This window comes from Crocuta crocuta, unplaced genomic scaffold (assembly GCF_008692635.1).
Source record: "Crocuta crocuta isolate KB4526 unplaced genomic scaffold, BGI_CrCroc_1.0 scaffold445, whole genome shotgun sequence".
NCBI lineage: Eukaryota > Metazoa > Chordata > Mammalia > Carnivora > Hyaenidae > Crocuta > Crocuta crocuta.
Genome location: NW_027530847.1, coordinates 994,210 through 1,009,269, shown reverse-complemented (window position 1 = coordinate 1,009,269; position 15,060 = coordinate 994,210). Strand labels below are relative to the sequence as shown.

General features: G+C 40.7%; 1 protein-coding gene across 7 annotated transcripts in view; it reads right to left on the bottom strand.

Annotated features, from left to right (window-relative positions):
* NCOA6 (nuclear receptor coactivator 6) overlaps window positions 1-15,060 on the bottom strand; it is an 87,841-nt gene that overhangs the window by 16,669 nt on the left and 56,112 nt on the right. For 3 of the 7 annotated variants that reach the window (XM_077769292.1, XM_077769293.1, XM_077769297.1), the window contains 4 exons: window positions 13,874-14,020; window positions 10,008-11,124; window positions 7,233-7,354; window positions 966-3,959 (listed from right to left, as the gene is read on the bottom strand). In XM_077769292.1, coding sequence (XP_077625418.1) covers window positions 966-3,959; window positions 7,233-7,354; window positions 10,008-11,124; window positions 13,874-14,020 — 4,380 coding nt within the window. The remainder of the gene's footprint in view (window positions 1-965; window positions 3,960-7,232; window positions 7,355-10,007; window positions 11,125-13,873; window positions 14,021-15,060) is intronic. The other 4 variants (XM_077769298.1, XM_077769294.1, XM_077769295.1 and 1 more) reach the window with 4 other exon arrangements.

Sequence of the window (15,060 nt, the reverse complement as noted above, 5' to 3'; positions counted from 1 at the left end):
GTGTGTGTGTGTGTATCTCGGGGTGTGAAGGGGGAAGGGGAGGTATAAGGATACCTACGTTCCCATCATTTGCCCATCTTAACAGTACATAGGAAATAATTTGAACTAGATATACATGAATTGGAACGGTCTAATTTACAAAAAACTCTGTCAAAGAGAAATCAGTAGTAACAATTTTTTCCATTTATTCATTACTATATTCTAAGTACACTATATGCAATATCTCAGTGAATTCTTACAACTACTATTGTTCCCATATTACAAAGGAAGAAACTCAAGTTTGGAGTAGTTGAGCAACTTCCTTAAACCCACAGAGCTGGTAAATGTTGGCGCTGTGATACTAACTCAAGCCTATCTGTCTCTCAACCACTTTGCTTCTCCTGTGTCTATTATCATGAAATTTGTTTTTTTCAAAAGCTCTCCTCCAGAGTACACAGTCAGATGGGAATAATCCCTCGGATAGAGTACATGAGGAAGGGGCTATGAGAATCTTGCTCTGAAACTGTCAAGAGCAAGTCATTATCATGGTAAGGAGAGCTTGCAGAAACTGCTATTCACCTTTAAGAGACAATGTTAAACTGAAGGTTCACATTATCAACTCTGAATAAATACTAAACTCTGAGTTTCAATCTTCTCACCCACGGAATCAGGTTAAGGGCTACCTGACATGGTTGGTATGAAGATGATGTGAGATAACATATCAAAGATGTTTCCTTGTAAAATGAAAAGCTTTATATAAATGAAAGGTCTATCATTATTTTAGGAGCTGAGAGAGAACCTATTTATGAATGTAAACTTAACATGGGCTTTCAAGTGTATTTCCCAATGTACTTCTAATAAATGAAACTACCACTATTGCCATTTAGCCCACTCTTCTTCCTCCAAGTAGAAGTCATGCTTTCTTTTGTGGGATAGGTCATCAAAAAATTGACACGAGGAGGTGATGCCAGGCCCCGAGTACATACCTATGCTGGGTAGAAGCTCTGGATGAGATCCCACCTTCTCCTCCACTAGGCCACCTGCAAGTGGCTCAGATGCTATGCCAACATGATTGTTTTTTGTGGCCGGCGCCGCAGAGATGAGCTCAGAGGGTACCAGAGTGGTTACTATTGAGCGTACACTGGTGGGGAGAGTACCGCCAGGTAAGCTGGGTCCTGCTGAGGTGGAGCCCGGGCCCACGGGGCTAGAGGTCATTTTTATCAGAGTGGGTGCTGGGGGCGTTGGGGTTTTACTGTCCAGCTCTGTGGATAACTGCTCTGTTCCCATGAGCCCTGGAGTTGTGGTCTCTAGCCCTTGGCCTTCAGTCTCTCCATCTGCACCATATTGCTCTTCCCCTTTCTCAAGAGAGCCTGTAACTTTCTTACATGCCTTGGTCAGCAAGATCTGGCCGATTTTGTCCACTTTTCCTTTGCCCTTACTAGATGAGACTGGGCTTCGCCGGTTGACAGAGGAGCCTGGACTATTGGTCAAAAGGGGAGAAACCATTGTGGTTGACTGTGAAGAGGGCAGAGTGCTCTGATCTGCTGAGGTGCTCACCTGAGGACTAGCCTCATCTGGATTCAATTCTTTCACTTGCTGGACAGGGGGATGAGGAGGGACAACTGAAGAAGTTGTACATGGGGGAGAAGGAAGCTGAACAGGGGTGGCTCGTGAGTTAAGGACCAAGGGTCGACCAGTCTGTATATTTGGAGCAGTGCTATTGGAAGGGGCACTAGGCGGTACAGGAGCAGAAGAAAACTTTATGTTCTGAGGTATGTGTAAAGGGCCAACAACTGCAACGGAGGGAGGCATCAAGCCAGAGTTGGTTGTCAGTGGGGCTGCAGGAATTGTGCTTGGCTGTGATCCTTTCATAACCTGAATTATTGAGGATGAATTGATAAATACAGGTGTAATGAACTGAGGCCGGGCATTAGACTGAGCAGCTGACTGTCCCTCAGAAACCATAACCTTGCTACCCACGTTGGGCATTGTGACGACTGTTGACATCAATGCAGACTGCAGGTGAGTTGGCAGAGCTGCTGATGTATTAGCTGAAGTCGTGATAGGATTGGAAGTTACGAAAACAGTTATTTGATTTGGGGGCAAGGGAGTGGAGATGGAGGAAGAGCTGACAGGTCTTGACATTACTGGAGGGATGCTTGGTGCAACATTAGAACTGACCTCACTCAATTCTGGATGCACAAGGGTTGAACACGGCTCATTAGTGTGAGGTAAATTTAGGGCATTAGAGGGTTCTTTAGCAGAAGACGGATCCTGCAGTGTGGGAATGGCAGATGCTTTTTTCAGGTCGTCCCCAGAAACTACTGGAGGCGTTACTTCCAGATCTGTAAGCCCAGGGGGTTTAATGGTCACATTAGGAGCTCCAGAGTTGTCAAGAAGTTGACTTAACGATGTCGGTGCTTCCCTCATAGCAGGAGACACCAAATTTTTGTTCTCTTCGACACTGGGAAGTTTGTTAGGATCCGAAGACTGCCCATCCTTTTTAGACTGATCTTCAGAGACAACCATTTTAACTTCTTGGGCAGGGACGGCTTTGAGCTCAATGTTTACCTGCTCCTTCCTACCCTGGGAATTCTGGCAATCGCTGTCCTGAGGCATGTTCAAGCTCTCCTTGTTATCCTCAAGTACACCCCCCACTGCAGCCACAGGCATGGTAGGATTCTGAGGATTCAGCCCGCTGTTGTTAGGGAAGCTCCCAGGTACAGGGGGATTGGCCAAAGGAGTAGGACTGACCAATACATTTCTTGGCAACTCCACGTTCTGCAACAGGGCTGTGTTTGTTTGAGAGGCCAGAGTAAGTTTAGGGGTTTTAGAATTCTGCCTCCCAGGACTTGGGGTGGTTTTTCTACTGGACCCAGGACTAGACCTGCGACTGTTGCTCGGACTAGCCCGTTTTGTTGCTCCAGAATTAGACTGCTTTGCAGAATTCACCACCACAGAATCTAATTTGTGAGTTTGTGGGGCAGCAAAATTGGAAGGATTATTCATGGTAAGATTTGAAGGTGCTTGCCCGATGGCCTTTAAAGTTGTTGGATTTAGGCCCTGCTGGTCAAAGCCCCTGTTTAAATTTGGCCTAGGAGGTAAAGGAATATTAATCTGTGGGGGGAAGAGTCCTGCTATGGAGGCATTGAGTCTTTCTGGTGATAGACTGATTTCTGAAGGTTCTGTGCTAGGAGGGCGATTGTTGGGTGTCTGAGGATAGTAGGGTCTGGGGCTGGCTCTGTTCGGTGTTTTAGGCCTAGATGTTTGGGTTGGAGCAGCCACATTTGGAAAATGGTGGCCATGAGAGCTGGGCAGGGAATTTACAGGGGGTTGCTGGGGAGTTGCACCTTGAGTTGCTGAAAGGGGTGATGGTCCAGGTTTTGGCCCTGTCATCATTAACTGATTCTGAGAAACTACTAAATGTGAAGGCATGTTATTTGGGCCTCCTGAGACAGCTGGTACTTCACTGCCACTTGCTTCAGGGAGCGAGGACATCTCTCCCAGTGGTGAGCTAGAAGGATTCTGGGAGTTCTCCTGGTATACCATTTTCCTTGAATTGCTTCCCAAAGGAGTATTCACAGGTATTGGCATTCTTTGTTTATCAGGTGACGGTGGCACGGAAGCAGGTCCTTGCAAACTGACCATGACAGGCACGCTGCCGCTCTGTTGCATGGGCATTCGCTGGGAGTCTGGATTCAGGGGGCCCCGTGGGGTGTGGACATTTTGGGAGACTGGAAGCCTAACTGATTTGGGGTCTTGCTGCATCATGAGCATCATCATCATTTGTTGCTGCTGCTGCTGCTGTTGTTGCTGCTGCTGAGACTGTGGCTGACTGGGAGGCGGTGGCTGCTGCTGTGGCGGTGGCAGTTGTGGCTGCGGCTGCTGCTGTGGTGGCTGCGGTGGGGGTGCCACATGCTGCATGAGCTGAGGAGGCATCTGCTGAAGTGGCCTCTGTTCAACTGGTTGAGAAGGATAACCTAAAACAAGCCCCCAAAATCAGGGAAGTTAGATTTTCAGCAGGAAAAGCAACCTTTAGAGTATAGCCAAGCAATACTCATCTAGGTGGCCCAGACAGTGCACAAAGAGCTTAGGTGCACCCACTTCCGGGGGGGAGGGGCAGCCCCTCTTTTTCCGACATAAGCAAAGGGGCACACTGCTTACGGAAGCAAAAAGCAAAGCATCAAGAACCTGGAGCTCCTTAGTCTTCAAGGTCTGAATGAGACACTACTGTACTAAGATTCTAATAGACACTCTGTGCTATGCAATGAAAGTAGCTGAGTCTATCCCAGCCAAACATTCAGATGAAATAAGAAAAATTCCTATCAACAGCAAGTAGCTGACCACCCAGCACTGGGGTCTCATGTGGGAATAATAAATATTTCACTGTACTTGTAAATGAAGTAAGGCATTTAGGACTTACTTTTTCTGTTATCACAAATTAATTTGATTTTGTGAAAACAACAGCATTGAAGATAGCCTTTTTATTCTTTTAACAGAAACAAATATACAATTCTAGGATTCAATGCCTTAAGAGGGATTTAAAATGACTCCAATCCATTGGTTCTATACATCATGTTGCATCCTCCAGGCTCAATCCTCTGGGTAATCCAAATGAATTAAACTGCCCCTCTGATGTAAATCAATTTAATAGAGTAGGAGCTAATAGAAGCTGATACACACACTGAAAATAAATTGAGGATACTGAAGATTTTTTTACGGATATTGATTTCCATTTACTTTCTTACATGTTAAAACTTGATTTGGAGAAAAATTTTCTATGAATCCACAATGGAAGAATAAGAAGCCAGAAACACTGCCCTCAGGAATAAAAAATAATTTTGGGAAAAGAACTGAGGGACAATGCCTTATAGGATTTCAGAAGGCAACAGTTCAAATGATCCCTTCTTTTGTGAAACTTTTACTTGGCATTTTAGAATGAAAGCTTTACACATCAGCAGAAAGGAAAAGTCATTAACCAAGAATAAAGGTAGTTCCATGGGAAAAAGTGGGGATATAGCTGGGATATAATTTCACAGACTAGATTTATTCCATTGCTGCATGAAAAATGCATAAGGAAAGTTTTAAGAAGGTGCAGGAATAAGAACAGTTAGCTCTAGAAGTTGGCAGAAATGATGGTTCAAGATTTTCACAGAGGAGCTACCAAATGCTGCTGATCCACAGGATCAGACCCTGTGGTCAAGAGCTCATTAATGTCTTCTGACCAAAGATTTCCATGGCACCAATGAGTACAATGTGCAGAATTCAGTTTTAGAGATTTTTTAAAAATCCTTTTCTATTTTAGGCCCAAGTTACTTCTTTACAATTATAGAGCCAACAATAATATGGCATTTCTACAAATTTAACTCGGGTTCCCATATTAAGAAAATTGTCATTTCTGTAGAAGCCCATTGTTGTTGGGCTATGTCACAAATGTCTTTTATCTCTAAATAGGCCCACCAGGTAGTACAATAAATACCAAAGAAAGCAGAACAGATAATACAGAAACTTCTCAAAAGTTACAGCTGAGGGCATGGCTGCTATAAAGGTTCCAGAAGCTGGAGGCAGCAATCCAAAGGGCACTAATGATAAGAAGACAGATGATGGTTGCCATGACAGAATGGTGGAGAAGGAAAGCCAGAACACACATAGTGTCTATAACATAACCAAAACCCATATTTATTAATCTTGGTTGCAAACTCATATGCCTTTAGGCACCAGGCCAGTAGTGAATTTTGATACTGCACGATAATTCAAACATATGATACGCCAAATTCATTCTGTAGGTTCCTACTTTTTAAACTCTAGAAAGGAAGCAACGATATGTGCAAGGACCTCTGGGATTCATATAAGAGTTCAGATGTGTCTGAGGGAAGAAGGTACCTTCCTATTCATAATGCCGTCTGGATATACCTGCCAAGACCGGTGACCTTCCTGCCTCAATTGCTGCAACTCACTGAGTGGCACTGTGGTGCGTCCAAACAATTTGTAATAAACAGCACAAAGTATTGATATAATGATGTACTTACTTTTTTAAAATTTGCTCTTAAAATACATAAATTAAGGGTGGATTATGGTATATCCCCAAAATAATGGCATTCTCACTTACATGTCAAAAAGGAGGAGGAATAACTAGTGAGGAAGAAACAAAATATAATCCTTTGTACATACAGGGGAGAGTGACCTAAGTGTGACAGGCTTGTGTGTCTTCAACTGGGTCACAGAGGAATAAGGTTACAAATCACTGCTTAGGCCAAGAGTAACAAGTATAGAGATATTGTGGCAGCTGGCCTTAGTTCTTCTGTAACACCTAGGTTGGAATAAATGAATTTTAGAAAAAGCTTTTTTCTTTTTAACATTTAGAGGATAATATTATTTATAGTCAAAAAGGGGTACAACACAGGGGGCTTTACCAATACTGATCTTATTTACTATTCAGCTGGGTGGGAGGTACATGAGCGTCTCTTTTATTACTCTTACATAGTTTTTATGTTTAAAGATTCATAATAAAACTTCTACTAAAAAAATCTTACTGTAAACCCTGCTCATTGCTTCGAGAAAACCCTATAGGAAAGGCTGCAGGAAAGGTAGGCAAGTAGGATTCAAGTGAAAACATCTTTCTATTTAATCTTACTCCCATTTGAATGCCAACTAGAATCTTGATAGTGACAAGAATAAAGAAGCACTTGACATTTCAGTCTGATTTTATGAGGACTTAAAATTAAGAAGGCTAATCTGAGTAGTATATGTACATTTGACCCTTGAACAATGTGGGAGTTAGGAGTACCGATCCCCTGTGCAGTTGAAAATCCATGCGTAACTTTTGACTCCTCCAAAACTTAAGTACTAACAGCCTACTTGTTGACTGGAAGCCTTAGATAACTTAAACAGTCGATTAACACACATTTTATGTTATATGTATTATGTACTATATTCTTACAGTAAAGTAAACTAGAGAAAATGTTATTAAGAAAATCATAAATTTATTGAAAAAATCTGCATATAAGTAGATAATGGAGTTCAAACCCATGTTGTTTAAGGGTCAACTGTATATACTACATATACATATGCCTTCAGAAGTTATATTTGAAATTTTTACTATCAAGGCAAAGTTTCCAAATATGAGACACATTTAATCACTAAAGAAGCCTAGTTAGGAGACAAAATAAGATACTAATGTTTCCTTGAAGAGAAGCCTTGTACTGCTGTAGAAATGATGAAAAATATACAATCTTTAGCCAACATTTTATCACCTGGTGGTCGGTTTGAAAATTCTGGCAGTTTGGGGCCCGAGCTGTCCAAATTAATTCCTTGTTCTCCAGGCAATGGCTGCTGATCGGCATCTTCCAACCCAGCTGGGCGAGTATCTGGGGTACTAAAAAGTAAATTACACGTTTGGAGAAAGTTGCATAGCTTATACATGATAATAGCTTAACCTCTCCCCTATATCTGCAAACTAAAATTTGTTTGTATTATCATTATAATTTACATATTGCTAGTCTGATAAAATATTCAATATTTGGCATAAAAATAAGCAGTTTCATTAAACAATAAAATCTATTTAAAAATAGTATGGCTATTTACTCAAAGTGCTTTCTACAAATTTCTGACATAATGATTTTCACGTAATCATCGCTTAAATGTTTTAAGACCTGATCATAGTTTGGGCTATCTATCAACGTTACAGAGTACGATTCTTGTGAAACCACACTATCTTTGGTATAGTTATCAATTTCAACCATGGAGTCCAGATTGTTTATTTTTTTTGTGGATATTACAGTGGCGGCTCTCACAATTCATAACACCTTGCAAGAAGTTGTAGGTTGGCCGATGAAAATGGTATCCAGGGAATAAAGAAAAATGGAGAATACTAGAACAAAGCTAATTATTTCTGCTGCAGAATGAGTATTTGCAGACATTCCCATTGGCTTTGGGACACTTTCGATTTTACCTGGTTGTAGCTTAGAATTTTTAGTGGAGAAAAAGGAATGGAAAAAAAAATGTTATCTACTAACATCCACATTCCCAAAGAACCCACGTACTCACATCCATTTGGTTTGCAATCGTATTCCTAGCTGTACTTTTCTTCCCTATCTTTAGTTTCCCTTTGCCCCTGATATTGGTTACCCAGTTTTAGACAGTATTTGATCTCATTGTATACTGTGTAGTTTCTAAGCCTTACCTTAAATCCATTTTAAAAAGTCCTAGCACATGGAAATTTAGAGCTTGAAGCAGGTCCTTAGCACATCCAGATGCCTACAGCAATTTGTTCCTTCTATGACTTCCCTCACTTCAAATTATAAGGATTCTGTAGGTCTCTTTACTTTCATGGAACTGCACTGCTAAAAAAATCTCAAGATATCTGGTCCAGTCACTTCATATTGTGGATGAGAAAAAAAGGCCCAGAGAGGTGTAAGAGACAGACCCAACGCTCCACAGTGAGCTAGTGGTAGAGTCAGGAGCAGGTGCTCTTCCTATTATACCTACTGTCTCCCTTTGGTAGGAACCCTGATAGCTATATAAGGCCCTTTTCATAATTTCTAGCCCCAACAAGTAAGCAATCTTCCTGAGAGCTGGTGAAGACAGCAAGAATGCATACTAATGGAAACTGAATAGCCTTGCAATTTCACTCTTAGACTACTAGGAGAAATAAATATCCTCCCAGGACAGCAGGTTGAAAGCAGTAAAGAATCTAAATTAGAGCTACTGGAAAAATTAGATAATTAAAGGTCTTATTAAGTCTGAATTCAGAAAAATATAGTTTGTTAATATACATTTATATAGACTTTTAATTTATAATATTCAAGCAGTAGCAAGTAAGTATGGTATAATATTAGAGTACAATCAAAGAAATATTGTGGGAAGGCTCAGAGACTGCTAGTTGGGTTTTATTTTGAACATGTATGGTTATGGTTGTTTAACTAAAACTCTCCTACAGTTCTACCAATTTGTTTCAATTAACCCATTTTACATTCATTAGTCACTATTCCCTACTAATAAATGTCTCTTCCAATTTTATGATTAAAGGCAGAAAATCCAGTTTAATCAATCCTCCCTCTGGAAACATTTTATCAAAGTCAAAAAATATGATTAACACTTAGCTTCAAGACAGGACATATAAATTAATTGTCCTTCCTGCTGTGATCTTGCAGAAGAACTCACCTAAAGAACCTTTAAAGGGTAACTGGTTTACAAGGTCCAACCATGTTAGAATGAGGTTTTAAGCTTCTAAAGATGATGGAGAGCCTTCACAAAATGGAGAGCCTTTAAATGAAAGGCATCTGTACAAAAAAATTACTTTCTTTTTTAAGATTTTATTTTTATTTCTTTAAGTAATCTCTATATTGGCTTGAACTCCCAACCCTGAGATCAAGAGTTGTGTGCTCTACGGACTGAGCCAGCCAGGCGCCCCCAAAAGACGATTTCTATTTGAGACAGCAGGGAGTCTTGATAAACTGTTTTCATTTCCAAAACACATTTGGCCTTTCTGGCTCCCCAGTAGCTATTGTAAACTTGAAGTGCTTTATGGAGGTGTAATGTGGTAGTACTAGCTACTTTTCAGTTTCTATGTGCCACAATCCCCCTGAGACTACAGATTTAAGAGATACAGATGGTTGCAATGTATGAACCTTGTTTGGCTCCTTATTTGAACAAACGATAAAAAAAGAATTAATTTAAGATAATCGGAAAACTCTGAACACTGTTTGAATGTGTGAGAATATGGAGAAAAGTATTAGTTTTTCTACATGTTAATGGTATTATGTGTTCTTTAAAATTAAAAAAACCCAAACTGTCCTTATCTTTCAGAAGTACAAAGTACTGAAAATATTTATAGTCAATTTGTTTTAAAATAATCAGAAGGTAATGGGGAGACAAAGGCAAGATAGACTACAACTTGATAATTATTGAAGCAGAGGCACTGTTCTAATTAGCACTGTTCTAGTTTTATATAAATTTAAAATTTTTCATCAAAAAAAGTTGTTCACATAGAAATAATTAAGATTTGAGGCAAAACTATCACAACCTACTTTAGATCTTGCTGACTATTTTTCTTCTTCCGAGGGGGTTTCTTCTTCTTCGGTTTATTTGCGTTGGTATTATTTTGCTTATTGTTTACCCCAAAATGGCCTGCAGAGATGTCACTCTGCAGTAAGTTGACCAACAATGGGCTTGTTAGCGTGACATCCTTATTGACCGGGAAGCCTGGATTCTGACCACAGGACATCTGATTTCCATTGGGTGCTCCAGTGAAAGGTGCATTGAAAGGCATCCCATGGCCTGAGAAGTGGTTTCCCGAGGCACTGTTTCCCTGCATGGCCTGCACGTGGGGGGGAACCATGTTGGTTTGTTGCATGTTAACATCAGGCATCATCTGAGACAAACTGACATCATTGTTTGCTGTAGTAGCAGGATCACCATGCTGCTGGGCCATGTGTGGGCTGGGCCCTGGTGGTCGCAAGACCTGCCCCTGAATCCCCATAACCTGAGAGGGACTGTTGTTCACGGGCCCTTGCTGTGGCAGCATCTGTCCTGCTATCTGTCCCGTAAACTGCACCATGTTTCCTTGCATGTTTGGAGTTGGTCCCCTCATTATCTGTGCTGGTCCCGGCATGACATTGGATTGGTTCTGAGTGTTAAACTGTTGCTTATTCCCCTGCATCTGATTGGTCATGATCTGCTCTATCATTGGGTTCTGTTGGAGTAAAACTTGCCCCTGAGGCCCCATCATCTGGTTATGTGGTGCCATCATTTGTGGGCCCTGCTGGGGAAGAATCTGCTTGGGTGGGGTCATCCTTTGGGGCGAGGGCCCAAGATTTTGGCTTTGAGGGTTCACCATCATCTGGCCCTGAGGCATAAGCTGGGCCCTTGAAAGGATCATAGGGTTCTGAGGGTTCAAGGTTCCTTGCTGCTGGACCATCTGGCCCTGGGAGGGCACAATCTGCTGGTGCATGCTCATCAGCTGAGATGGTGGGCCCTGCTGGGGCTGGCTTTGCATGTTGCCCAGGTTCACCTGAGGAACCCCAGAACTACCAGCCTGCTGGCTGTTCATGTTGCCATGAATTCCCATGAGGCCGGGCTGCATCATATTTGGTGGCCCGTGGGACACCTGCATCTGGTTTTGAGGAGGACCAGCTCCTTGACCACCTTAAACAAACAAAAAAAGAACAGTTTCAGATAAAAATACTCTTATCTTGTTTGTATTAAGATACTCAAATTAATTGGAGAAACACCCATCGCCCATATATCCACTGACCAACATAAATAAATATGCTATGCTTGACATATTTTCTGTGGCTGTTTTCAAGTATGGAGATATGACTTTGGAATGATTGGTTACATTCTCAATGACCATACAACAGAGAAGGGGAAATGGTTTCTTTACTCTTGTTTGGTAACTTAAAGATAATAATTTGAAGATCAATAGTTTATTTCAGATGAAATAAAAAGGCAGCATCTCACTGTTCAAAAATGGCACGTAGCTACTTTAAGGTGGAGAAAATTAATAAAAAGCTCTGTAGGTTAGTGAAATAAGCTCTGCTTTAGATGGATCACGAAAACAACGAACGTGATGCATTGTCTTAGGAAAACCTTGACAATGCTGAGAAGACATTTAAACATGCTTCCTGGAACACCACTGACTCTCAAAGTTGTTTTTTTTTTTTTTTTTTNTTTTTTAAATTTCTAGGCGAGAGAAACAGCGTGAGCAGGGGAGGGTCAGAGAGAGAGGGAGGCACAGAATCTGAAAAAGGCTCCAGGTTCTGAGCTGGCAGTCAGCACAGAGCCCGACGCAGGGCTCGAACCCACGAACCGCGAGATCATGACCTAAGCGAAAGCCGGTGCTTAACCGACTAAGCCACCCAGGCGCCCCACTGACTCTCAAAGTTTACATGTGTGGTATCTGGATCCTGCATTTGAAAGGAATACTTCCTAAGGACAGGTTTTGTCTGCCACAGTGTGGTAAAAATTCTTTATTCCTAATCTGGAAGCTGAGCCTCTGGTAGAAGTCAACTGACAAACAACCCAAAAGCTGCAGACAGAGAACAGGTACCAAGGGATGTTAAAACTTCACTGACCCTTTCCTGTGGCAGTCCTTGGTGGGATCATATAGTACCTGTCCTATTCTCAGTTATTTTTAATTTAGAGAAAGACATTGACTGGCTTGTTGTAGTGTTTACTTACTTCTGGGTCTTTAGGATTTTCCTATAGTGACTTACATTATCTCCCTCTTTTTACTGAATAATCTTTTAGATCATTTTATAGCTCTTCCATTTGTCACTTTTAAGTAAGGACTAGAAAGTGGTAGCCATAATGAAGTTATGAGGCCAATCCATACTCCTGCCAGGGAAGCAGGGGACAAACTGTCCCTCGTTCACATTATTCGGTTTATCTGAATCCTAAAATAAGATTTTGGGATCATTAGCCTTATAAATGCTTAAACTCCATGACCACTGTGTATACTATATACACTGAATATACTATACACATTGAATATACCAGTATATACTCATTCAATCAATAATTACTTACTGATTACCTAACATGTACAAGACTCTTTTGGTGCTAAGGTAGTATCAATTAACAAGACAGACCAAATCCCTGACTCTTTAGAGTTGGCAAGAGACTGCAACAGACAGACAAATATTTTTTCAGGAAGAAGTAAAAGCTAACAAGAGAAATAAAGTAGGATAAGAGAACAGAAAATGAGAGACAGGAGTAGAAGTAGCTTAGAAATGGGGAAGTCTAAACAATATGTGCATGTGGAAGGCACCATACAGAAATATAAAATAGCTGTGCCTGGGTGGAAGAATTATGAATGATTTTATCACTGTTTTATAACTTCCTACGAAACCATAAATTCACATAACCTAGGAATGCAGTTTTGCATTAGCAGATGGGTAAAGTAAAACAGTTTACCCTGCCCTTCTTTCACGCTTCAAGAGGTAGTTTGGACTTAAAAACAAACAGACAAACAAAAAAAACCACAACAAACTAAGTTAGAACTTTTCTTGTTCCTTAATGGTTTACCATTAAAAGTTGGAACCACATAACTAAATTAACTCTAAGTGGGGATAGGGAGTTCTCCAAAGAAAATGTTTGTGCTACTTCATTCTGAACTGGCTAAGTGAGAAAGGATAAGAAGATTAGTTCATGTGGTGCCTCAGCAACCAGAAACATGAAGTCTGGGCATATACAATACTGCTTTACATATTTTTTTTAGCCATTCTGCTCCAACCCATTTTTCCTCCACAATTTCTTCTTAACACAATATACTGTTGGCATTAAATCTATACTGATTAAAGTCTGTTCTTCAAACACATTATAAACCAGAATTTAAACATTCTGCATAAACAAAGCTAACATGTATTATAGAGAGACTGTAAAAGGTGCAGTTGCCCAAATGCCATGTGCCTCTGTACCTATAGTTTCCTCTGCTAGAAACGCCTTTTGCCCTTTTACTAACTCGGGGGTTGGCAGACTATGGCCCATGGGCCAAATCAAACCCAGTGCCAGTTTCCAAATAAATTGTGTGGAAGACTGCCATGTTCATTTGTCATATTGTTTATGGCTACTTTTGTGCTGTGACAGCAAAGTTTAGTAGTTGCAACAGAGACCATATAATCTGCAAAGCCTGAAATATTTACTATCTGGAATCCTTTACAGGAAAAAAAATTGCTGAAACCTGCTTAAACTCAAGTTTCATTTCCTTTCCTTGGTTTCCCAAGACACTGTATCTACTTTTGATATATCAATTATTGTCCTGAAAGAATAATTTGGGCTTGAGATTAAGAGAAGGACCAGGACTTATATTATCTGTGTATTCTTATTATCTATCATGGTTATCTAGCACACAATGTTCAATACATGCTAGATGAATAAATCACAAAAAACAAACCTGCATGCTGGACATTTTGATTTGCTTGCAGCTGAGGGGCTCCTGAATTCCCAGGGGTGGTTGCTGTGGTCGAAGGCACCTGACCTTGCATAAAGTTCGGATTGGCCTGTCCTGCTGAGAAGCCAGGTGGGAGGCGTTTAGGCATTCCTTAATAGAAAACAATGAGTAAGGCAGTTACCTAGCAAATTTATACTCTTGCTTAGATGTGGAATGAATAAGGAAGGATGAGCTGCATGAAGTCTCCACTGGCTTAGCTCTCTCTGTCACACTGGTAAGATCTTTAATAATAAGGTTGGGAAAGATGGTTAAAAAAATCAACACAATCTCTTACATGAGCATTGTCAAAATGAAAAAGAAATACTAAAAAATTTACACTTAGAACATGCCAAGGAAAAGATGGCAATCTGCTCCCTAAATGTGATCTGAGGCCATGTCACAGCAAGGTTTAGGGCTCACTTTTCTCTGTAATACAACAGACCCCAAAACTTTACATACTTTAACATAGGCACCAAAGGAATATGCTAAATTCTCTTCATATTCAAACAAATTGATATGAAATACTATAAAACAAAGAGCTGGGTCCTGATACTAACGATATTAATGATAGGTAATTTTTTTCCCATTGAGGGAAATGGATGACAATCTCCTTTGTGGAAAACTTCCCCCAATATTGTGCTCATCTCTTGGGAAGAGACAGGAGATTAGAAACAATCCATAGGAGCTTCAAAGTGAGGCTATATTAAATTATCATCATGCCTTCCCCTGATAAGGCTTGCTGCAATTCCAACAGCTATGGTACCAAAAGCCATGCTCTAATGGAATCTTACTAAAGTATTCCTTCCTTTTATAGGAAGGTTTAATTTCAGAAAACAGATTTGTAAGAAGAAGGATCTCAGAACCCACTCACTGTTTATAACAGAGGCCTTGATGTGGCCAGATAACCTACGTGAGCACATCATCTGTTCTATGAAAGCATCAAGACCTAAAGCTCACTTAAAAATTTTTGCATTAGTCCATTTATTTTTAAGGACCAATTTTTCAATGTCCTGAAAAACGCTCTGTAGACAAATATGCATTTGTCCTTTCTTTAGCAGTGACAAGTCCCCATTTGCATGCTTCCACTATAATTAAATCAGTAATCACATTTGCAGGAGGGACTACCCAGCTTCCACTGATCCAGGACTAGA